At 39.7% G+C, this 25,194-nt stretch overlaps 1 protein-coding gene across 1 annotated transcript in view; it reads right to left on the bottom strand.

Moving 5' to 3' along the window:
* LOC104536753 (glycosyltransferase-like protein LARGE1) overlaps positions 1-25,194 on the bottom strand; it is a gene marked incomplete at both ends in the record, with an annotated part of 92,849 nt that overhangs the window by 16,226 nt on the left and 51,429 nt on the right. The window contains one exon of the mRNA XM_010179467.1: positions 12,786-12,890. Coding sequence (XP_010177769.1) covers positions 12,786-12,890 — 105 coding nt within the window. The remainder of the gene's footprint in view (positions 1-12,785; positions 12,891-25,194) is intronic.

Genomic DNA, 25,194 nt, shown 5'->3' with positions numbered 1-25,194 from the left:
ATGCCACATTATGTGAGCAGCATCTCAGAGCCTATCCTTGTCAGGGTTTTAAAAATTCTTGTTGAAGCTAAGCCTGTAACAGCGAACTATCTAGACAGATAGGAAGTAGGTACTATTACAATATCTGAGAAAGACAGGCAAGACACACTTCAAAACATCTTGTAAAGCAATAGTGAGTTTAAAAAAAAACAACTGGGATTTTGCAATACCGAACCAGTATACCAAAGACCATACACCAAACCACTGAGTCTTAGATGCTGTAAGAAATAATGTTAAATAGGGCTGACATTATGGAGATTTGCTGCAGTAAATAACTGACTCAGAGATTAAAGGCAGTACAAACAACAGCAAACGACCATGTTTTGTGAAATAGATTTGGCACCAAAAGTTTGACCTCAGTTTCAGGTGCTATGGAAAGGCCTTGTAGCTGCTATCCCAGGAGAAGGGCCATGATAGTGTTGATTGCTTCGTACTTTAGCAAATATTTATGCATGTTCTTTTAATTCAGATTTATGTACCTGAAATCAACAGATGTGGTCACCGTGCATTATACTAGGAACGTGACTATGCCTTTGCTGAATCAGGGCCCAAATGACCAGTTTTGCTAAGGACTGCGTTTGGTATCCACTGGGCCTCATCTCCACAGCACTGACTGTGGCCTCTGCTCTTCACCCACAGTATGAAGAGCAAATACACATACACATACACAAACATATGGCTGTTAGGGATTAAAAATTAAATAAATCTGCAATTCTACAACAAGCCACTGCATGCATTTTTACATCTTCATCTTTAGTCTTTGTGTGGATGAAAATCACTGCATTTATTTCACTTGATTTATAGACAATCTATCTAACTGCTGCTCATAAGCTGACTAGCAGTATCATTAGTGTAATAAAACCATAGCTTATGTTCACAGTTTTTAACACAGTATGACCAAAGCACTGTCATTCTAACACATTTCTGGAGTATCCTGATACATTATTTAACTATGAACTTACATGCACCAGCCTTTTTCTCAAAAAAAAAAACCAAACAAAAAACAAACCAAAACCAAAACCAAAAAAACCAACTTGCATGGATGCACAATGTGTTAATTGAGAATAAACGATGACTCCACATTTGAACTTTTCACTGAGAAAACAGGGCTGAGAAGCTGTTTTGAAATGGAAAGTGGGTGTCCCTCTGGGCACAGTGACAGAATGCAACAGCCCTTGTTTTCTCTGCACATGTATTGAAAGTGAAGCTGTGATAGAGTGCATTTGGAAATGTAGTGCAGTCCCTCTGTTGGGAGCCTGGTTCCTCATGAAGCATCATAAACATTTTATTTACACTTCCTGATGACCATTTAATGAAATGCAACACTTATTTTCTTTGTTCTCTCTCTTCCGAAGTATGCTGTTTCTCTTTAGGCAGAGTTAAGATGAAGGATATACTTAAGCATAATTCTGACTTCTTATAGAGTTACTGACTGTAGCTCAGAATTTCCTAGTTTTCTAATTGTTTCTTTATTGTTTAGATGTTATTCTTCATGAATAACTTGAAAAAAACCAAACATATGCTTCCTATTTTCTCTTTAATGACTTTTATTTGAATTTCTCAAACTTTCTTAAAGCCCCAAAGGCTGCTGCAGAAAAAATCCCTTGATTCAGGAGTCTTAAAGGTCTACAGGAGACGAGTCATGAGCCGTTAGCCTTTTAAGAAGTCTATGGAGGAGAACCTCTGCTACTTGTAGACCACCCTGATAAGTAATGCTCTCCCTTCCTATGTACTGTAGAAGTAACACTTCTATAGGTATCTCAGAGGTCAGCAAAGAAAAACCATCTCCAGACCTGGAGGAATTTGCCTTCTCTTACATAGCTCAGAAGCAGTGCAAAGTCATACACTTTCCTGCCCCAACTGCTGATAAAGTTTTCCTAAATCTTACAATGGAAAACAGCATGGCTGGCAAAAAGACAAATATAAGCAAAATCAGAAAGGGAAGGTAGAGTTTGTCCCATCTGCTTTGGTTGGCTTGGGAGTCAAGGAAGACAGTAAGGACAGTAACCTTTCTTGAATCCCTGCGTTTCCTGAACTCTGTGTTAAGAGTTGTAGGAGATGAAAACCACCTGTGAAGAAGCTCCTTTCATGGGTTTTAAAAAGCTCCTCAGTTTTCTTATAGTCTCTGCACTCTGTGACCCTTGTGAGCATATAGCGTATGGAGAATACACTATAAAATCAGTGGAAAGTAAATATTCCAGGGACTTCTCAGTTGGCGTATTAGGGAGATGGTTTCCAAGAGGGAAAAAAACCCCTAAAACAGGCAAATCATTAAATTGTCTTGAAATTCAAAAGACTGGGTAAGATTTTGCTCAGAAAAACCCAGAAGTTTTAAACCTCAGATAACACATTCCAACTTCAGACCAGCAAACAGAGAGAGGAGGGAGGTTCCAGCTTCTGTATGTTGTAGCTCAATGGCAATGACCACTCAACTGAGCTGAGGTGAGCTGTCTCAAAGACATGTCTTGGATCGCTGCCATGCACAAGTATCACCCAACAACTACTCAGCATGCATCTCTGTGTCTGAAAGTTGTGATGGAGGTGCCAAAAGGTGACACTAAAAAAAAGATGGTCAGGTACACATCTTACTATGAAGCACTTTGAAATGTGAGACTTAAAAAAAGTGACATGGGGCAAATGTGGAAAATTTCTATGAAGTTTTAAAGAACTTTTCCTTTCTTCAATACCAAAAATGCTCTAAGTTTTACATGGCAGGTTACCTGTGATTTCATTTGCCTGGGTGCTCAGGTGACTTCAGTTGAGAGGCAAACAAGGTCCCAGTTAAATACAAATTTAAGATATGAAAAGATAATTTTTAGCTCTTGCACAACAGAGGCCATAGGACTTTTCAAAATCAATTTGTCCTTTAACTAGAGCATAACTTCTGGAAAACATTCAGTCTTGAGTTAAAAATTTACAGTAATGGATAATCTATCACAAACTTTGATAAGTTATTCCAATGCTTAATTATCCTGATGAAGGATACTTCCCTTTTTTCTAATTGGAACATGTCTTTGAACTTGCAGTCATTTGATCTTGCTGAACCTTTGCTAAATTGGCAAGCCCTCTATTAAGAACTGTGATTTTCTACTGCAGATACTAAAAAGCTATGATCAAACTATCCCTTGACTCATGCCCAGATAAGCTCCTGGAGCCATTTTTCCCAACTTTACGGAAAATTTTCCAGTATTTTCTTTGAACTTTGTTAATTTATAAGTACTCATCTTTGACCTGTGGAGATTAGACCTGGGCAAGTAGCTAAATCTACATTTTAAAATATATCTGCTCCAATAAGTGATCCCTAGAACCCAGACCAAGGACTATAGAGTGGTTGTATACACTGTTCAGGGTCTATCTTGCTATAGAGCAGGCTAGCCACATTCATACTACATAGTACTTGCCTCTGAGGGCCTAGTTTGTGTTGCTTCATTTTTGAGACATAACTATTTTGCTTGGATTTCTCAGTGTCCAACATTATGAGAGAGCCACATTACAATTTTCTAGATTGGAGACTTTTTAGCATGGAACTGAGTGTCTATGTTGTGTGCACTGGAGAATGTCATCAGGGTATGTGGGAGTATTAGAGAGTGTGAAGTCTTCTGATGCAGTGTTGAAGGACTGGAAAGAGGTGCCAGTACAGTCCTATCCATATTAACTTTCAGAAGCACTTCCTGGAGTGAACTATCAACAAATTACACTAATTTTTTTTAAATTTTCTCTGCAAAAGACAGGTTGCTCCCCAAGTCAGGCTACCAACTAATTTCTGTGCTCTGTGGATGACCAGGAAGCCAAGAGTGAAGAAGAGCTAGGGAGCTATCTATCCTGGACTGATTCTCATGCATATTTTCATTCTTTCTGAATGTACTGTTTTACATGTCAGTGCCTCAAGACACGGAAGTGCAAAAGAGTGTCACAACTCTATATCAAGCCAGAGTAACGGAGAATTGTCCTGAAGAGAAATCACAGGATAGTACAGACCATACAGGGTTACTGTAGGAGGTCCAGTCATTGAATCAACATGTGTAGGCATGTTTGGAAAAAGGGATCCCACAAAGCTTGTTTCCATGGATAAAAACCGAGGAGGTTTGCTGGAATTTGCTGAATATTTGCCCTGATGAAAGCAAGTACATCTTCCAAAAATCATCTATCTTGGATCTGTACCTTACCCATGATGCTTATCTGTGTTTCTTTCTTCCTCAGAAAGCAGCAAAAAGTAAAAGTGAATAGGGAACATTGCTTTAATTATGTGAGGTTTTTTTGTTTTGATTCTCTCAAAAGCATCACATTTAATAGGGGTTGAAATGTCAACAATTTTACAAAATTTCTACTTTGGACTATGTGAAGAGGAAAAATGCACCTTGCACAGATGATAATTATTTTGGTTGACTTCTAATATTAACGGTAGTCCTCAAGGCTAATTGTAGGGATGGGCACAATGAATAAGAACCAGTCACAGCTTTTCTTGGACTGGTGTTCAATAAATGCCCTAGCAACAGAGAAGGAAATGTGGCTCATGGGCTGAATAGCCTCTCAGGTATTTCTTTATAGTTGGATGACAAAGAGGTTTGGGGTTTTGCATTCAGAAGAAATCAGGCAACTTTTTTCCCTCCTCTTAATGGGCAGTTTATTGACTGGACAAGATTCAGGAGGAGTAGAATATTCTAAGAAATGGATTAGGGGAAGGAAAGCAGCAGCACCGACTGAACATGCCTAAAAATTAACCATAGCGTTTTTTTAAAAAAAGGAAACTCAAAGTACCTTAATGCAATAATTTCACTCAAAGGTCAGCTGCAGGTTAAGCCTTCCTCCACAACCATTTCTCTTCTAGTAACAGAGGGATAGGATTAGGTTCATAACAGAAATACAGGGATGAATTTGCGTAAGGAGAAAATGTGTGTGGAGCTGCGCAGCATGGTCATAGTCAAATTGAGGTTTAATTTGGATAGGTGGACTATAAGGTGCCTGGAAACTAAATTGGACTGCCAAGCTTAAAGGGTTGTGTTCAGCAATAAACCATTCACATGGTGGCAAGTTACAAGTGGTCTTCCACTAGAGTTGACACTGGGGCTGATACTGTTTAGTGTCCTGATTAATGAGCTGGAGATAAATTAGAATGCATCCTCAGCAATGTCACATATGACACCAAATGAGGGGCTTTAGCCAAAACTCTGCTATTCAGAGGGACCTTGACTGGGTGGACAAGTGGGCTAAGTGAAAGCTCATAAAGTTCAACGAAAAGTCCTGCATGGGACTATTCCTGAATGGACAGTACAGGCTAGAAGACAAGTGGATAGAAAGGAGCTTTTCAGGAAAAGTCCTAGGGGACTTGGTGGACAACAAGTGGAACCTGAGCCAGCAGTGTGGTCTTGCAGCAAAGAAGGCCAACCACATCCTGGGATATATTAGCTCCTTCAGACAAGGGAAGTGATTACTACTCTTATAAGTGGCAATCACTTACCAGCACTTAAAAGACCACACCTGAAGGATGAAATTTTGGATTCCTCAGTCAAAGAAAGACACTGACATGCTGGACTAAGTCCAGCAGAGAGCAACCAAAACAGTCAAAGGCCTGGAGTACATGTTGCGTGAGGAGAAGCTGAGAGAACTGGGTTTGTTCAGCCTAGAGAACAGAAGACTAAGGGGATCTCTCATTGCTATCTAGAACTACTTAACAGACTCAAACTCTTCTAAGAGATGCACAGACAGAATAAAAGGTAACTGACACAAACTGCAGCAAAGGAAATTCTAATTACGTATTAGGAATTTATTTTAAAGAAATTTTTACTTTTCTCACCAAGATGGTAGCCAAGAACAGGAACAGGATGCCTTGAGAGGTCATGTGATTTCCATTCTTGGAGATATTAAAAACTCAATTGGAAAAGCAACCCGAGTTGTCTTTCAGTGGGATGGGACCAGAAGACCTCTGGAGATCCTTTCTGACCTAAATTGCCTATAATTCTACAATACTATTTGGGAAATCTGCTCTTTTCACCATCTCTCCTAAGGCCTTGAGAACAACAGTGTAGAAACTATCAGTACATACAGGATATTGCAGTGTTCCTGTCCTCCCCTGAGCTCAGTTTGACACAGACAGGTGAAGGAGGGAAGGTTGAGGATCTACAGCAGGAACAATTAATGTCAGGATGTAACTGAACTCAGGGACCGAAGAAAGACAATATGTAAAGGAAAGAACGGAGTTGCTGCCTCCGAGATCTGTGTCCACTCAATTTTGCAGAATCTTCTCTCTCAGAATAACTTCAACTCAAGGAGTATAAAGTCTCTTGATTTTATCTTATACTGAATATTTTTTTAAAGGGGAAAGATTTGTCCTGAACCTAGTTTGCCCTGCCACTAAACCGATTAAAGCGTTGTGATTTCTGTTGCAAATAGCACCTGAGAGAGTGATCTGACTATGACCAAATTCAACTGTGTTTTGTTGGCACTCTCTTAGAGGTGACAGCTTTGATGCAAGGGTGTATAAAGACATCTCAGTTACTCTGCTGCTTTCTGTGACAGGCACCAGGTGACCCATTAGAGTCCAAAGATGAAGTCCAACTGTGATGACTCTTTGCTTTGAGAGCATGGCTAAACCCTCTGTTTCTGCATCTACAAAAAGGAACTGTCTTTACACAATCACCTTTATGAGCACAATGAGAAACTGGAAAATGAACTTGCACTTCAGAAGAAAATGTACAGGTTTTACTATTACTATGCATTTGTCTGGGGTCCTCTTGCAATATAATAGAAGGTTTTGTTCTCAGTTTAGGCACATGGATGTCTCCAAGCTTTTATGTGCAAGTCTTTAATCTAAATTTAACCTGCTAATGATGGTCCCTCCACAATAAAGACAGGGCATTTCAGAGCGCTGGACAACGTAATTACTTATCGAGCTATGTATGTTCACATAAAAAAAACTGTCTTGGTCAAGCTAAAAATACCACACTTCAGAATGATTCTTTAAATCATTAGATTGGAATAGTATATGTATATGCCCTATTTATGTGCATTACATGGAGATTGACATTATGAACAAAAGTCAGACCAGTAATAAAACCCAAACAAGGACAATTTAATCAACTAGGCTTATGAGGATTGGCTGAGGAAACTGGGGTTGTTTAGTTTGGAGAAAAGGAGAGTCAGGGGAGACTTTATCACACTCTACGACTACCTGAAAGGGGGCTGTAGCAAGGTGGGGGTCAGTCTGTTCTCTAAAGTAACAAGTGATAAGACCAGAGGAAACTGCCACAAGTGTAACCTGGGAAGCTTTAGGTTGGATATTAAGAAAAATTTCTTCACTGAAAGGGCTGTCAGGCATTGGAACAGGCTGCCCAGGGAAGTGGTGGAGTCACCATCCCTGGAGGTATTTAAGAAACATGAAGATATGGTACTTAGTGACATAGTTTAGTGGTGGACTTGGCAGTGCTAGGTTTACGGTTGGACTCAATGTTCTTAAAAGTTTTTTCAAACTAAATGATTCTATGTTTCTAACTAAAATGAAACACTTTTTATTTACTGCAATACAATAGACTATAATCTGGAATAGACTGTCATTGGTTTTTTATCATAGAGTTCTTAGGAGATGAAAGTTTTCAGTGTTTCAAAGAAAGGCAGGTGGTGTTTTTTTTTAAAAAAGAGTTATTGCAGGGTCTGATAGATTCAACTGCTAAGGAGTAGAAGATGAATCTCAGAGGATGCAATATACAGTAGACTAATTCAGCTGCAGCAATGCTATTACTACATGGATAGGCCTCTGAAACTAGAGGCACCACTTTCAGAATCAAATATATATTGACCCATATTTTAGAAATGTCAAGTATACTATAACCAAGTTCTCAGTACATCATGTGTGTTAGAAACTGCATGAGAAAGATTGGAAGGGAAGCTATTCTTTGAGGGCAGTCAGCTTTAAGATAGCTTATTTTCAAGTCCAAGCAACAGATTATAGCCAACAAAGGTATGGATGTGGTCACCAAAAGCATAATTATAATTTTAGCTTCCTACCATTGACACAGACAGACTGAGATTTCCTGTAGCATCTAAAAGCAACAATGTATTGGCACTTCCTAAACTACTATCTGTACAATGTGCATGATACCTGTACTTGAAATGCAATTTTGTGTGTTATAAAGCACATGTGTATCAGTATGCTTTGCACTGATAACAGCATTTGCAGAATGAACTCACAGTATCTTAAAAGAAGAAATAAGCTAATCCAAAAAACTGGTACAGCGTGACTCTGAGTAGGTGAATAAAGTGTTACTTTTTGCCTTGACATTGGTGTTGGACTTATTTTTTTTCTTTTTCCATTTTTTTTTAAAAAATCATTCAATTGTATTGTTTATCTGTTTGCAAAGGCTCCTGCACTTAAAAACAAACATGATACCAGTTCCTGTACCAAATGTGACTAGTATTTTACGTAATGGCTGAGTCAAGCCCCAGTGGTGGGTATTTAAAGGTTCTATAAACCATGAGTTCTCTGACATATTCATTCACTGAGACGATTTGGAAAAATCTTCTCTCTCAAGCAACCACTATACTCCTGTCTTCACATCACGGAGAAAAGCACTGGTTTTAGTCAGAATCTATGGAATACAGTTTGTAAATTAGTGCTACATTCAAGATGGCTGCCACGGAATTTGGACTCTTCCAGTGGGAAAATAAAAGTCATTTTGGTAACAGATCTATCCAGAATCATGCAACAGTAACTATTAAAAGAATTAATTGTGAAGATTTCTGAAAAACAGAAATGTCTGATTAAAAGAGCTCAGCACTTCTTAACATCAGATCCATTATTATAATGTGGTGGAGCAGACACCTGTGGAGCTCACATGAAAGTGCTCATCGTGTCTCTGGAGCAGGACCATAGGCTGTTCCATGACCATCACCACCCCATTTTGCACTACTTTACTAGTCATTTGCTTTCTGCACTGAAGATGCATGGTTCATCATGAGGAAGCACAAGATGTGATCTAGTCTAGTTTCATACAAACAGTATGCCCTATGCTTGTCTTTATTATCCACAATTGTCAAATATCATGCAAAAATGACATAACATATGCTTCCCACTTCCCATTCACCTACCAGAGGTCCTTTTTTCAGAGAAAAAGTAAAGGAAAGATATTAATTCCAGCATTCTTCCAGCCATTACAAACATGGGAGTAATGATGCACAGTGCACACTTAGCCTGGTAATCGTTAGGTGCTAGCCTTTCCCGTCTGTTCTCAATCCACAAATCTGGTAATGTGACATCTCTCAGTGTGGGAGTATGAATCCTCAGCTCAAGCTGTTGAGACACCTCCTTACAGTATCTAGAAGTTGCACAGAGGCAGTGTATCTTAGATGAGCCTCAAACCCTCAGGACAGGCTTCTGAAGTCTAGAAGTCTGAAATACTCTGGATGAAAGTTTTTACAAACACCCCCCTGGCACCCAACTTGCAGGCACAGATCCATCCAAAAGCTCCATTTGAAAGGTGTGGAGTCTATTCTCAGCTGGTGTAAGTCAGCCCTGCTGCACTAAAGCCAGAGAAGCCAGTGGGGATTCACACCAGCCGAGGAAATGGTCTGAAATCATGATAACGGTCACCAGCAACTGCTTTTTAAAGCTATTCTCCACCATGATGGAAAGTGCAAGGCAGACAAAGTACTAAAAGCTTTTATGTTTAGAATTTCTTAGACAAGGTATTTTTCTGAGGACTAAGATGACTGTTACTCCAGAAACGAACATCAAACCATACAGTGCAATTCTGGAGCTGTCAGTTTAACATCTGTAAAAAGAAATATCACAGTGCGTCTCAGGTAATACTTTTGAAAGCACAATTTAGTCAGTGAAAGACAATATAGATTATAGTGAGAGAAAAGCGCACTTTAACTAATGTATGAGGAGTCTGTAAGAGTTAATCTCAGTATGCAAAATGGAGTGGATGATATACATAAAAAGTACTTGATTAAGCAGTTTACTGAGATTTGGACAGTGAAGTACAGAAAAAACCTGGCTACTTTTGAAACTCTGTTTAAAATGGCTTGAGGAAGAGAATGTCACCTCAAATAAAGAATGGTGGTAAGGACATTTTACACATCAGTTAAATTGTCACTGAACTGTCTTTTGAGTTTAGCCTGGTTTTCCTAAGATTATATTGTAATGGACTGAAGTATGACTTGGATTATCTGTCTGTGCAAATGAGGAAGAGGGTGAAAAACAACCAAGGAAAATCTTTCCTTGAGAATCTGTGTTGGCTGTCAGGAGATTTGGTCTGGGCACACAGTAATAGCAGAATGCACATGCTTACTGGGTTTAAAGAGCTAGTGGAGAAGGAACAAACACATCTTTGGCTTTAATGTATCTGCCTTCTGGGACAACCCAACCTGTATGTGGCCCAGAGTGGTAGGAGTGAAAGATAAATGATTTGCTTTAGAAACTGGGAGGAAGCATTGGAAGAATTTTGACTTTGATAGGTGCTTCTGCATCAAATCCGTCAGGGCTGGGTCTGGCTGAAGAGGCTCACATAAAAATCTCTTTTCTTAGGATTGCATCCTAGGACTGCAGTAAACACTCTCCCAAGAGCAAGAGCAAAGTCTGTCTCAGAGCTTCTCCTTGATCCAGCTTTATTTAGCTCATTAAAGTTTCAGGGGTTTGGGGGCCTTTTTACAGTTCCAAAGTACAACTCTGAGCACCTGAATTTCTGAGTCTTCTCTTTCCTGGCCCACTGTCTTTCATGAGAATTTTGCTTAGAGTTATTGCCTCTCTTTCTTGCCTCCCCCCTTTAGTTTTCTCAGTCTTCCTTGCCTACAGTGTTGCATTCAGTGTCAATTATTTTAATTTACTGAACACATCAAACAAGCTCCAGTTTCACTTGGAATTTCATCTTCCTTGAGAGATTTATACCATCAATCTCTGCTAGATTACTGAGGCAAACAATGAATTCAATTAAGAAAATAATAGTAAATGATGCTGATTCTGTCAATAACATCGTTTGCTACTTCTCAGAGGTTGTACTGTTTCACTCAGTGACCTCTTGTTCCATGGACTTGAAAAAACATCATTTCCCTTCTTATGATCACTTGTCAATCAATTCATTATCCACCTTCTGGTTTCCTTTCTAAAAGATAAAAGAAAGTTTTTATAACTGCAGGTGAGTTGTCTGAAGAAAGAAATTCTGAGCAGACTAAAATCACAGGCAGGATTATGCATGGCCTGGTTGGTATGTATTTACACATACCAAGAATTAACACAGGCAATGTATGTGAAGGACTGCAGACATTCAATTATTTTTGCTTTCAGTGGAAGAATTTCATGGTACACTGACATTTGGTATCCCTATGAAACATTTGGAACAGTAAGTTCCAATATAAATTAAGGATTTACAGCATTTTTAATAATTGCATTTTAGATACTACCCACCATACATTTCTGGTTTATTCTCAAGTTATGTAGTTGAGACACACTTCTCTCTGCCAGCATTAAAATGGCAGAAAGGAAAAAAGCAAAAATGCATCAGAAAGAAACTAACTACAGAAGGCGCTCATCTCTCAGTGGAACAAAAGATATTGCTTTGTGGTGTAACACTGAACAGAATTGACATCAACAAGTTTATCTGTGTTTAACATAACCTTTCAGGTTTCAGGACAAATCCATGAAACTTAGCTCTGTCTCATGCTTTTAGCATGCAGAGGGACAGGCAGCCCAAGCCTTTATATATGCAATTCTGCTATGCAAGTGGAGAACCAGGAAACAAACCTCTTTTGCCAAAATCTTGTATCCATATCTATCTGTGTTCTGTTAGGCTATTTTTTTGAACGATTTCACAGAACAGAGATACGCCTTGCAGAGGCTGAAATACAAATCACAAAAACTGGTGTGATTCCCCCAAATATACAAAGGAATACAGAAATACAGATGACCCAACAACAACTTCTGCAATCCTTTTTCTAGTTAGTCTGTTTAATTCCACCCAATATATTTCTGTGTAGCAAAACTACTATTATGGTGAATAATTTCCTGATAGTGCAGGGATATTTAAATGGACTCATCTTTTCTAAATGGAGGCTTCACCATCTCTTCTGTCCTTTTATTACAAACAGAGAGGGAAACTAACTCACTGCATCAGCATGTGAAGCCTAGCATTGAAATGCTTGAGATGTATGTGTGTGTTATTTATGCACCTGGTATGTTTTCTCACATACCAAACACAAATTACTGGGAAGACCTGTCTCTTGTAACCTAATAAATTCTCTGATCCAGAGAGCCTTTAATTCGTTCTCATGGCAGCAGAAATTGATGGCCAGTAGTTTGCATTTTATTAGGACAATTATGACCCCCTTGCTGTCCTGCAGGAATTATATATTTATTGGGCTGACATTTTGTGATACCATTTACCTCACTAAAGAAAAGGAGCCTTGATTCCTATTCTTTCCCTCTTGCTGGGCCTACATATGCTTCATCATGGGGAGAAATATTCTATTATATGTACTGAGGACTTGTCAGACTGCTGAAAAGCTCTATTGTTCCCTAAAGGTCGCCCCGCAATCTCCTTGAGACCATTTAGAGAAGGAACATGTTCTCCTCAGAGTAGCACAGGACCAGAAACTCCAAAATGCATCACACTGCATCATTTTTACTGCTTTAAATGACAAATTTTGCAGGAGGTTAGGAAGGGAGGTACAAGTTACATACCTCATGCTCTCTATACCAGGAGACTGATTCCATGCTCAGTGCAAACGTTAATTCAAAGAAAACCCTCAGGGCCTACCTGTGTTGTAGCCCCTCCCAAGTGCCGGCCAGGGCCGATGATTCTTCCAAAGGTTGCCCAAATACCAATCACTCTGATTCTCCACCAAGCCAAGAACCTGCTGCCCTGGAAATGAGCAAATTGCAAAAAAGATCATGAGACAAAAGGCAGTCATTCAAGGGAAAACAAACACGATACCTGGAGAGGGACAACCAGTGGAAGGAGAGGACAGAAGTTCGGGTGCTGCCTTCCTTTCACGCATTCGGAAGATGCCTGCTTATGTAACAGACAGCAAACTCAGCATGGCTCATTTCTTTCCTTCTCCCCTGGCTAGTCTGAGTAATTAAACGCTGTGGGAACCTTTGTCATGCTGACAAAAATGTATCACCCAGACAAATTTGAATGCTGCCTGATTTTGGAATACAATGATGGAGAATCCTCCTAGTGAGAAGAAAGCATAGGTAAAATGATAATCTAATATGAAGATCTGTTTATACTCTGATGGAGATAATATAATTGAAGAACAAGGCTCAGTATAACAAATTATTCTCTGCCCATGCCCCCCTCCCATTGCTAATTTCAGGGTTTTCTTCCTCAGTCACAGAGAAAATCCCTTTTGCTAAGGAAAATACTGGATTCTAAGAGTTTACCTACATAAGAAAGTTGAACTGTTTTAAGAGAGTAATTTAAAAGTCATTTAGTTAAGCCTGTGTGAAATGCTGCACAGAAATTATAATTTCAGTTTTAGATGGGCTTATTTTGGTTTAGCTTACATTGATTAGCAGCTGGCTTCAGCTAGAGTAAAACGTGTTTTAAATCAAATGTGTCTAGAAGGTTTGCACTGCTTAAAAATCAACTGAAAAGTGAATGTTTGTATAGATAAGGACTTAATTATCTATCCTGAAATGTGCTGTATAAAATGTAAATAAGAGAAGTGATTGAAATGATGCTCTGGTGATGGTGGATTCAGGGAAGGGAAAAACTGCATTTGGATCTAGTGAAAGAAAGGAAAGGAAATGGTGTTTTGACAGAGGGACCCACTCAGGGAGGGCACTAAGACTGGGACTAGAAATTATTTTGCAACCTTTAGAGAAGGCAATTAATCATCATGCTCTGAAGGCACATTTTCAAATCCCAGCTATGCTCATAAAACTGAGTGTGTGGTCACAGCAATGCACTGAAAGCATTAAGTGATCATTATATGTTACTTATGTAGACCATAGCTGTATTACTAAAATTTCAGTATGGCCCAAGACACGATTGGGCTGAGAGGCAAGACATAAAGACAGAAATGATAAATTCAATTCTATATCCAGCTAGGAAGATGTTATAATAGGTCAGGTGATTGAAATACTCTTCTGTGATATATCTAATTCAGTGACATGTCAGTGACCTCCACATCTCTTGAATGCTGTTTCAAAGAGCATAGGCAGCAGTCAGTGGCCAATGCATATAACAAATAAATCAGAACATTACAAAAGCATTCAAGGAGTGAATGGAAATCAATCTAGAAATAACATTGAGAGATTACCAAGTCTGTTCCACACCACTATTCAGGATCATGCTACTCTATCCTAATCACAACATGTCAGTCCTCCCCAGACCTGATTTTCTAATAATGTCTCTTCTTTTCCATTATATATTATATGTATTATACATATTTAATTTTTCACATTATACTCCATAACTCATTTTTTTAAGAAGGTGGAAAATCTGAAGGCGAGCAGAAAGGATCATATAAAAGACTACCACACGTTTATCACCCCCCTGTTGGTACTACTGAAAACTGGTAGTATTAACAGAGTGCAATGCACAAGAGAATGGAGGAAATCACAAGTTAGAGGCAGATGCATCCTAAGGAACTGATGATTTGTTCATACAAATAAGCTGTAACATCTCTCAACATACTCACATACTCATAGAACACACTAGAGAGCACAAGAGGTGCCACAAGCCTTATGTTGCGAGGTAATATGAAAGGGATCTCAAATGGCTGAAATAAGTCTTAGCCAAAAAAAAAAGGCTGAAGAGCACAATTTAAACAAACACTTGTTGATTCTGTGCTGGAAGACTGCCTATTCTTTATAACCACTCCCTTAGGGATGAGTTAGAATAAATCAGAATATGAAACTACCACCACTAGTAAAGGATGAGAAAAAAAATACCGATAAAAATGTAGGTGTAGCTGTGCTGGAATGGATTGGCACAGCTGGTAGTAAGAGAGTGACCCTGCCCACATTCTAACAGCACATTTCACAACTCAGCAGTCCACAGATCCTTCTCAGGATAGCACTGCTCACATCAAAAGAAATGTCAGAATTCCATTTTCAAGAAGCAGATACTGAACTTCCTTACCATGGAGCATCAATCTGCTTTCATTATTTTAGCCCCATGCATTTCCCAACAAGCCACAGAGTTCAGACTTCAAACTGATGAATAAGAAAAAATGAACAAACCTTGCTGCTTGTTAATGGCTTTACTTTCCCATTTACCAATCCAAAATCTCAGTTCTGACAATGTACCCCTGAGACACCTATTTCTCAGTTATTATTTCTCATGCTAAGATAAACTGAAAAGGCTCAGGAAATTATGTTAGTGCTTATTTATTGTAGCTGGATAATTTCCTTCCTCTTTTTCCCTATATTTTTGAAGACACTTGAACAAATCCTGCTCTCACCAGTATTCCTTGAGGTTTGATACAAGATATGGATGAAGCCAGAAATTAATGTCATGTAAGTTTTAGGGCTTAGATACATGGATCATATAATGTGACTTACTGTGTATCAACTGAGCTAGAATAACTGCCTGTACCTATCCTTTTAGCTTGTCACAAAGATGTGTTAGCTAACACACTTTAGTTTGCTTTTGCAACGCACATCTTCACGCACTGTCCGAGGGTAGTGCATGCAACTTGTCAGGCTGTTGTAACTCTTGCTGGTGTCTAAAAACCTACTAGGCAGATGTGATGGCTTTGTTTCCCAAGCCGCCTTGGAGGAAGTTATGAAGATATGTTTTGTATCTTCTCTAGTTATATTTCTGTTTTCTCTAGCCTGCAATAGTGTTGCTGCCTCTGCCAAAGAAGAATATATTTTTATTTCCCTTTACATTGTCTCTATGATCTTGACTTAGGGCAGAAGTGATCAGGAGAACAGAACTTCAGCTGCATAGCAAATATTGATGGTTCTAAAAAAAGTTTTCATTCTGAATCAGTACACAAAAAAGAAATTCAGAAATATTCTCTGGAAAAAAAATCTCCACGTATTTTGAACTGAAGATATCAAAATAACCACATCAAAATGTATAACACTCCTCATTTTCAATAATATCAATATGACATATAATACAGATGCATAATATATACCATACTATTCTATGTGTCCAAAAGTTCAAACAAAATAAAATTGTTTTACCCTTCCAATTTTAAACAGCTAAAAATGTTTCACTCTGATCTTTTACCAGAATGTTTTTATATTAATGAATTAAGAAAATTAATTAAGAATACTAATGAATGAAGAGTATCTGTCTGGTGTATCTGAGCATTACCAGTTAACTCATTTAGTTATTTACTATTTCAAATGCATTATAGAGTTATAGAAACGAAGCACTGGCCATGGCAATGACCAGGTGCAATGAGCGCTCTCCTTGTCCACAGTTGTCTGACCATCCATCAGCCCTGACCTGTCCCTTTGCCACTCTTCACACCTTCCCTGCAAGATGCATGCAGTTCTGTGGAAACTTTCACCAGCTTCACTTCACCTCCCATCATACCAGAATCTGAACTCAGACTTTCTGAGGAGAAGGACTGCAGTTCCTTGCCACCACTCCCTGTTGTAAAAGGCAAGCATAAAAGAGTTGTCTGAGTTATTCTGCCAGCAGATGAGAACACAGTGGCTACCACAATGAATTTGAAGTGTTCAGCATTCTGAGCTGCCTGTTTCTTCTTCCTAAGAGTTATTATAATAAAATACTATCACTAGCAGCCAAAGCTTTGTCATTGTTTTCTGCTCTGGCCCTGCAGTTATGATTAAGTGCACTCCTCTCACTCTCTGTTACTCCAGGCACAAGTTAGCTTATGAAAATGAAGCTGTCTTTCTTACTTATTCATACATCACCACTAACAGCCAGACAACAGAAAACAAGGCTATGATTCTGGCATGACCACAGTGAAAAATTATCAAGCAGGCAGAATTACAGCTGGATTCCCGGGAACGGGGCTGTGTGCAGCCTGGCTGTGGGACGAGACTTCTCCAGAAGGCAGCTGCACAGCTATAGCATTTTGCACAGTACAGCTCCCTGACAGCTCTCGCATGATGAGAAGTGCTTCTCTCCTTGCAAAAGCTTAGCTGTTGCTGGGAAGAGGTTTCCATGGAAAAACAGATACTTCCAAGCTTGAAAACTCAATGCCTTTGACTCTGATTTCACTTCATAGATTTTTGATGGCTAACGAAGGGGAACGCATGATACTCTAATTTAGGCATTGAAAGGGACTCCAGATCTCATCTCAGCTCCTAGCTCAGATACTGATTTCTTGGGTGACACTGGACAGGTCACGCCACAGCCTCTTGCTTGATTCTCCCTTAATAAAAATGGGGATAACAACAACTTTTTACGCCTCTCCCATTTTGCCTGTCTCACACATTGCAAGTATAATTCCTCTGAGGTAGTAACTGTGTGTTAGTTTGTACTGAAAGCAGAACAGCAGCTGTATGTGGCCAGGCTGAAGCTCCATCCAGCACAGTGTTATGTTTCCAGCAGCAAGGAGTAGCAGCTGTGCAGTAATGGAGCCTAACAGGGCAGCTGTATGGTGATGCTTCTTAATAGTGGTCCTCCAGTTTCCAGTAACTTGTGGCACATGACACATCTGAAGAAGTTACAGCTTTTATTTATGTTGAGTCTGGTATCTGATTGTTTCATTTGGTGCCCAGTAAAATCTTGGTGCCTGTGAACAACATTTTCCTGTTCTGCCCTGACTTTTTCCCAGTTTTAGAGAACTCAATCTTTTATGGAGTCTTTGGTACAAAGGGCCCTCACTTCAGCTCTTGCCTTGCAGTATTTGCTATTACAAACAATAACAGTAGTACTAAAAAATTATAGTTATTACAACTACTTTCAGTGTCTTCTTTAGTGGAAACCTTTTTTTGTCTTAGAGACTACAGTGGCTTTCACATAACTCCACTGCAATCACAGTAAGAGCAACAGGCCCGCATCAGATACTTTGGGTGAGTTGCACTTTCTGTGGCTCTCAGGACATCAGGTTGTCTGTAAAAAGGCAAACCAAAAAGGCACATTAGAGGGGTGAGAAGGAGTGGGAAGGGATGCCACCTTTTGATCATCCATGGCCAAAGGATAAGCTAATATCACAGGAGAGATCTGCTTCAGCACAGCTCTCTGGCTTGTTACGTTCCCAAGGTTTAGTTGTATTTGATACAGGCCTCCAAAGTTAAAAGCAAGTGCAAAGTATTTTTCAGCCTTTAAAAACATAAGAAGTAAGCAATTTCTACACTGTGGAGGTCACTAAAGGAGAACAGAGCAGAACTCTGTCTTGCTGCTTTCAACTACTTTAACAGCCATGGTTAAGATCATTAGGATCATAATAATGCAGACATGAATGCTGGAGCCAAAGCCAAATACTGCCAAAGCAATCCACATCTTCAGTGGAAGCTGAAAGAACAGGACAAGGACTGAACAAGAATTTAAGATTCAAGCTTGGCAGGGATCAGGAGAACTGCAGAGTTTTGCTCCCAAGATGGGACTGAGAAATAGAGAATGAAAAGGTGAAAGGAGGGAAGAGGGGAAAAGGTACACATTCTGAATGCTGGAACATTTCCAAATTGGCCAGTACCGAGTCTGAGGAACATAGGCCTAGCAGAATCTACAGTGGTACAATGAAACTGGGTTACTTTTTGCACAACTTGGAGTTAAAATCTTTCATTAGTGTCCTTTCCGTCTTCTCCCCGTCTCCTGATTTCTTTCTTTATCTTTTAAACACCTGCATAAGACACCCTTCCTTTCTGAAATGTGTGAGGCCACATCCTTAGCTGGTATAAATCTGCATTACTTCCATGAAATCAGTGTACTTATGCTGACTGATACCAGCTCAATGTGTTGCACTTCATGTTAAGTCTTGCCTGAGTGACTGATCCCTTCTCTATGGCTTTTCAGTCTCTGACCTCATACAAAAGAGGTGGCTTCTAAAATCTTTCACACATCTCTCATCCACCTCTTCAGATCACTGTCAAACTCAAGCTTTTCATCCTCACTACTGATGCCCTGTGCAATTCCTGCACTGTCTATATAAATTCATGTTTCTTCCTGCTCCCAAACTCACTTCTCGCCTCTACTGCCATGTCCTCTCTCATCCCTTAAAAAGACCCTGTCTTCTCATGCAACAAATTCCCTGAGTTACTTCTGGAAATATATTTCTAGCACAAAATTCTCAGTACTTCCTGCTAGAAAGTTTTTAGAAATTTTGCCATAAATCCAGTGTACAATATGCACATGAAATCTTGTGTGTGCACTGTGACACAAGCCTACCTGTCCTAAGAAACACAGGATGACATTTTCTCATGCCTGTACAGTGTAGGATACACTACGTTCAACAGCACCGAACCCTTTAACCTCTACTGTGCATTTATTTCACAGATGTGCATACACATAACACATATATGCATTATATGTGTGTGCATGCATACACATGTGTATAGATATATATATACATGAAGAAATACATACTGATATTTTTCTGTGTGTAGGAAAAGGAAGTCTCTGCTATGAAGAACTTACCTTTTACATGTGGAAAGATCAAGCTTCAGGGAAAAACGCCTTCTACATAAGTTTAAATTTTTATTTGACATTTCACTTGCATCAAATATGTTGCTGTTTCTCAACAGCCATTAGCCCTTCTTAGTGGACTAATGGCTCCTAGAGAGAAACTGCATGGACAGTTATTAAGGAGCAACGTGGATGAAGAGGCCAAAGAGCAGCTCAGTGAGGGTATGGCAGGACTGTGTCAGGAGAGGAGAGGATGGCTCCACAGAGCATCACACTGGACAGCACATTAGTGCCAGGAGAGGAAGAAAGGAGACAGGCAGTGAACACACGATAAGAAAGAAGGGTAGATAAATGAAGCAGAGGTAGGCACAGTACATCAAAGGCAGGGAAAGACAAGATGGGCCAGGTTGACTCAGTGAAGGAGAAAGAAGCTAGTGAAAGGAATAAAGGAAGACACTAGCAATGCTAGAACAAAAATCTAAAGCAACGGTATCAGCTGACTTTGGGATGTACTCAGAGGTGGTGATGTGGCCAGGGCAAAAGAAGCTACAGCAACTTGGGCCAGAGAAGAAGAATAGCTCAGCAAGAGTCTGTACAGAAAGAAACATGACGAGTGTTTTGTAGGCAGTAGGAGGGAGGATTCAAAAGGCACAATCATACACAAAAGGCGATCAAGAGGATGAAGTATACAGAATTGGATTGAGAAAGGTTGGGGTAAAAAGCTAAACCTGTGATTCATCTTCATAAGGAAAGATGAAAGAATGAAATAAATCAAAAGAGGAGAATATATTGGGTTTTCACGCATCTTCTCCTTTCCTCCAAGGAGCTTGTTAGAAAATGAAGAGGACAGTGAGGAGTCCAGCAAACCACAGCAATGCTAGCAAATCCATCATTAATGTTTGCAGCACTTTCATCTGCAGAATTTTAGGGAAATGGATTCTCACCAGCTGAGCACAAGAGAGTAAGTGTAGAAAAAACTTTCATTTTAGAACAAAACTTCTTGAGGTTTTCTGTGACAATGGCAAGGCTTCATGCGCCCATGACAACAGGGCTTCCGTGTTGCCAGCAACTTAAAAAGTCAAAGATGTTAGGATTTGGACACACACATAAGTTTTTGTTTGTTTTCCACCTGGCAGGAAAGGATATGCCTGACACATTGCAGGAAAGGTGCTTTAGCATGGAGTCTGGGGAAGAACGAACCTGACCACTGCAAGATTGTAGGCTAGACCAGAAGAGATGCCCATACCAGCATCATGTGCTGCTGAGCCTGTATTTCCTCTCCTCAGTTTTTATGTCACTGTTTATAGCAAAGAAAATGTCCCAGCAGCAGAACTGAAATCTCATTAACAGCAACAGGAGACTTGGCATGAACCCCTTCTCAGGTGACAGGTATTCTCTCCTACCCAGGCTGCAGGAGGTCAGCAAGATGTACTCATTGCTCTGACTACACATTTCACTTTTCTTTTTCAAACCAATGACCGCCTAAAGATGGTGTGCCCTGATGCTGCTTTTTCCTCATCATCACATCCTTTTTAATTTTTAATTTATTCAGTATAAAACCCCACATCCTTAAAACATCGAAAACTTCTTGCTCTGAAAGCAGCAAAACATCATTCTGAACACAGTGAATTCCAACCCACTACTTCTAATATCCAGGCACTGGTCTGAGAGAAAAGATATTTTTAAATGACTATGCTCAGTGTTTCAGGAACATACAAGGTATTAAAACCATGGCTTGAATTTGTGCTATGCGGGAATATGTGATCACTGAACAAAAAAAGTCTTTTTTTGCTGCCAAAGATAATGCAATAAAACTGTCTTAGAGGAGTGTGTGAAGAGCATGAAAGGAACTGTCTGTGCACCATGACTCTGCCTGTCGCAGCTGTATCAATTTTATAAAGGGGATGAGGTCCTGATGTGCACATTTTGGTTGGCACAATCCCCATGTGTGAAACTCAGCTCGGTAATGGGGAGCTGAGCAGCAGGCTGCAATGTGCAATCAGTCATCTCACTCTTATGCAATGCCTGTCATTAGTAGTGCTTTACAGAGGAAAGGAGATACTGCCTTACAGCAGGAGAAACTGAGGCACATGGTGATGGAGTGACACTTCTGACGTCACCGGGGAGGCGAGTGGTTATTTAGGAACAGGTGCCAGGACTTGTGAGGCCCAAAGTACCCTTTTTAGTATCCTAATGCCTAAACTGCCACTGCCACTGTAATCACGTAGAAATTCCCACTCAGCTTGTCTTTTGAGCAGCTGTCAGCCTACTGGGTCCACTGATGTCTGAGTTTTTCTCACCACATTCCTGAATGCTATGCTCTGCTCTGCCACAGATTCACTTTGGCTGCATCGCTTTCCTCTTGACGTTCAGGCAGCTGCTCATTTCAGCTGTAGCGATGTAAACGTTCAGCTGCTGAAGTTAAGTTAACTGAAGAAACTTAATTCAGATTCACACCAGGGTAACAGAGGTTAGCAGCTGGCTGTTTGCTTCCCACTTTCATGCTGTAAAATGAGGATAACACTGCTGCTTCACTACACTTCATCAGGTTTCAGTAATCGGTGTTTGAGGCTGTTGGAATAGTAAACTGTTGTTTATTAAGAACGAATTAGAGACAGAGGGTAAGAGCTTTCTAATATTCCAGAGACTGTTCATGGAAACTGTGCACAGCTTCCTACTTCATATCCTTTTAGACAGTTATCGTATATAAACAGCAAGATATTAAATCCCCTTCCTTTTATTTAAAAGGAACAAATCTTCTAAATCGATGGACACACCAGGATTGTTTGTAAGCAAGAAAACAGTAAGCATGTATCTTAAGTACTTTCTCTGAACATCAGAGAAGTCCCAGAATGTAGAAGCAATGGCAGAAAAAAACATCAAGATGAACAAAATAAAAAGCATTGGTTTTATGGTGAGAACTAAAAAAACCCAAAACAAACCAGAGAAAAAGCAGTGCCATATTTAATCAGAAAGGGCTGTAGTCACCCACTTAATGTGAAAAAGGTTGCCAAGTTATTGTACATGGTGTTGAAATCCAACTATGTTGACATTATTTTTCCTCTTTGTTGGGTTCAGTTCTCTTAAAAAATAAACAAGCTCTGGATTTCCCTTTGGCTGTGTGGCTTTATCAGCCTATGTAAATTTTTCAGGATGAAAATTCAGGAGTCGTCTCTTCAGTGGACATAGATTGCAGTAAGATGCTGCGACCTGCCTAGCACTTCTTGCCAATGCAATTAATGGCACTTACTATACTGACAATTGGTTTGTGTAAACAGCTCACCTTATCCTTTTAATTACGGGCTTCAAGACAGTTTAGAGCTCACAAACACAACAGCTAAGAATTATTTATACATCAGGAGTATCAGACAGCAAGATGACACAGCAAACATTTATTCATATCTAATGACTAAGCACAATTAGTCCTATATGGGGAAATACAAAGTTCTGATACCAAACAACAACCTGCTGTTTTGCATCTTGAGCCTTCAGAATAAGAGATGCTTCTGCCTGATAGGACAAAACAGCGGCTGTACCAGAAGCCTCATGCTTTAGTGATGAGCTCAAGAGTCCTGGGATCTGTCCCTCATTCTAATGTTGATCAGCTGTGCAATCACAGATGGGTCACCTCTTTGTTGAGCTTCAGCCTCTCTAAGTAGGGCATGTTTCTGCAGTCAGGCTAAGTAGTGGATGTGCATAGAAGACAAGAACCTGGAGAACAGAATGGAAAATTTTATCCTGACACAGTGTTGCAAGTTATTTTGTCAGCAAGAGATGGAGCACTACAAATACCTAATAAATCTGCAGAGAATTTTTCTTGAATTTGAACACAACCATTCTTTCTCTATGTCCTTCTCTGTCTTTTAACCTGTATCCTGGAGACATTTGGATTTACAGGGCAAAGTGGTTTAGATGCTATCTTGCTGAAAATGTGTCTGTTTGTAAACTCAACTTGAAATCATATATAGCATTGGCTCAGTTTTGCCAGAATGTAATAACCCTGTCCAATACTACAGAGTCAAACTGGCACAAAGATAAAATTATGAAGCTGCCACTCACACAGCACCCTGAGCTCCAAGGTTGAATAGTATTTTATGTCTCATGGATTGCTATTAAGCATTAGCTACTGCTTACTTTAACAGTTTTCAGCTGTTTACTACATGTATGACTCATTTTGTTAGCATGACAGTGAAGTTAATACTCTTGATGGAGAATCCAGTTAGGCTTGGAGAAAGCAACAAGAAAAAAAGCATTCTTCAGTCTTTTTCAGATCAGTCTTGATGGATAGTTCCAGAGGTTTCAGGGTGTTTAACTGAAGTCCACCTCAGCACTGACATTTACCGTTTTTTCCTGTTTATTAGCTTAGCACTGAGTGATTCCTGTTGTTCTGAAGAGAACCTCAGAGCAAAGAGGAAGAAGGCTCTCTCACCTGAGTAAAGGGACAAAAGCAAGTGTTATGAAAATCAGCTTAAGCTCCTTCTCTCTCTGTTTAATTATTTAGTTGGTGCAGGTCTGCCTTTAATTGAGACAAACAGATGAAAAATGTGAGCTCAATAGTACAAAGAGAGTGCAGGATTTTATTACACAGCCCTGAGCCAGAGAGACTTTAAAGTGTTACAAAAGAGTTAAAAGTCTAAAAGCAAAGAGGTGAGAGACTAGCAGAAGGTGCTGCTTTCATTAAGTAGATATGTTGATGATAACGGGAAGAAAGGGCAAGACTTGCTGTCCACTGAAACACAACAACTCCCATAATGTATTCTGCACATCATATCATTCAAGCCTCTAATATTTCATTCATTGATTTTATTGTCAAATGAAAAGGCGCTTGTTCCAAGTGGCATTTAGTGAGACAGATGGGAAGAGACCCAGACTTCATTACTGGGAGTTTGCTCTCTGGATAACGTTGACATTATATGGGTAAAAAGCAAAAAGAGTGCAAAAGTCCACCAGTCCTAATGTTTAGAAAGGTCTCTTTGGTTCTCATCCTGGAAGCTGAAGGGCTCTTCACTTGGTCAGACTGCAGCCTGCCTCCCATGTCACCTGCCTCTGTGAAAAAGTGTCGCTCAAGCTCCTCACACAGGTGTTCTGAGTTAAGCTCTGTTAGCCTAGGCTTCAACTTCTGTTTTGACTGCTGTTTCCTGCTACAGGAAGAGGGAAGATGAGAAGTCTCTGAACTAATAAACTTTCTGACATCCAATTTTAAGGAAATATTCTGCGTTGTGCTTCAAAACAGAGAGCACAGCCATATATGTATGCAACCGAGCCTGTTCTCTTTAGCCTCAGTAGCAAACAGCATCAGAGAAACCTTGGAAGGGTGTTTACTGACACTCAACAGTTACAAGTGGTTGCACCAATTGAGAAGCAAAGAAGAGCTCAGAGTTCCTTTTAGCCACATAGATGTATGGAAAAGCCAAACATCTGAAAAAAGGAAACACACATCTGCGTGGGACTTCAAAAACCACCCCAAAACAACCTGCCCATTCCCAAATCCACCTAGTAGAGACTAAGAACACTGAGACAGTGCCGGGGAGAAAAAGCACTCAAAACTTTGCTCTCTTTGGAAAGAACTAGAGGAGGAAAATGCAAAATGTAAAGGTAGTTTCTGGAAGAAAATCCAGAACTTTCCCTCTTAGAGAAGTATCCTCTTCAGCAAATGACT

The sequence above is a fragment of the Mesitornis unicolor genome, unplaced genomic scaffold (assembly GCF_000695765.1).
Source record: "Mesitornis unicolor isolate BGI_N332 unplaced genomic scaffold, ASM69576v1 scaffold6732, whole genome shotgun sequence".
NCBI classification, from domain to species: domain Eukaryota; kingdom Metazoa; phylum Chordata; class Aves; order Mesitornithiformes; family Mesitornithidae; genus Mesitornis; species Mesitornis unicolor.
The sequence above is the reverse complement of the archived record's forward strand: the minus strand, read 5'-3'. Positions and strand labels throughout refer to the sequence as shown.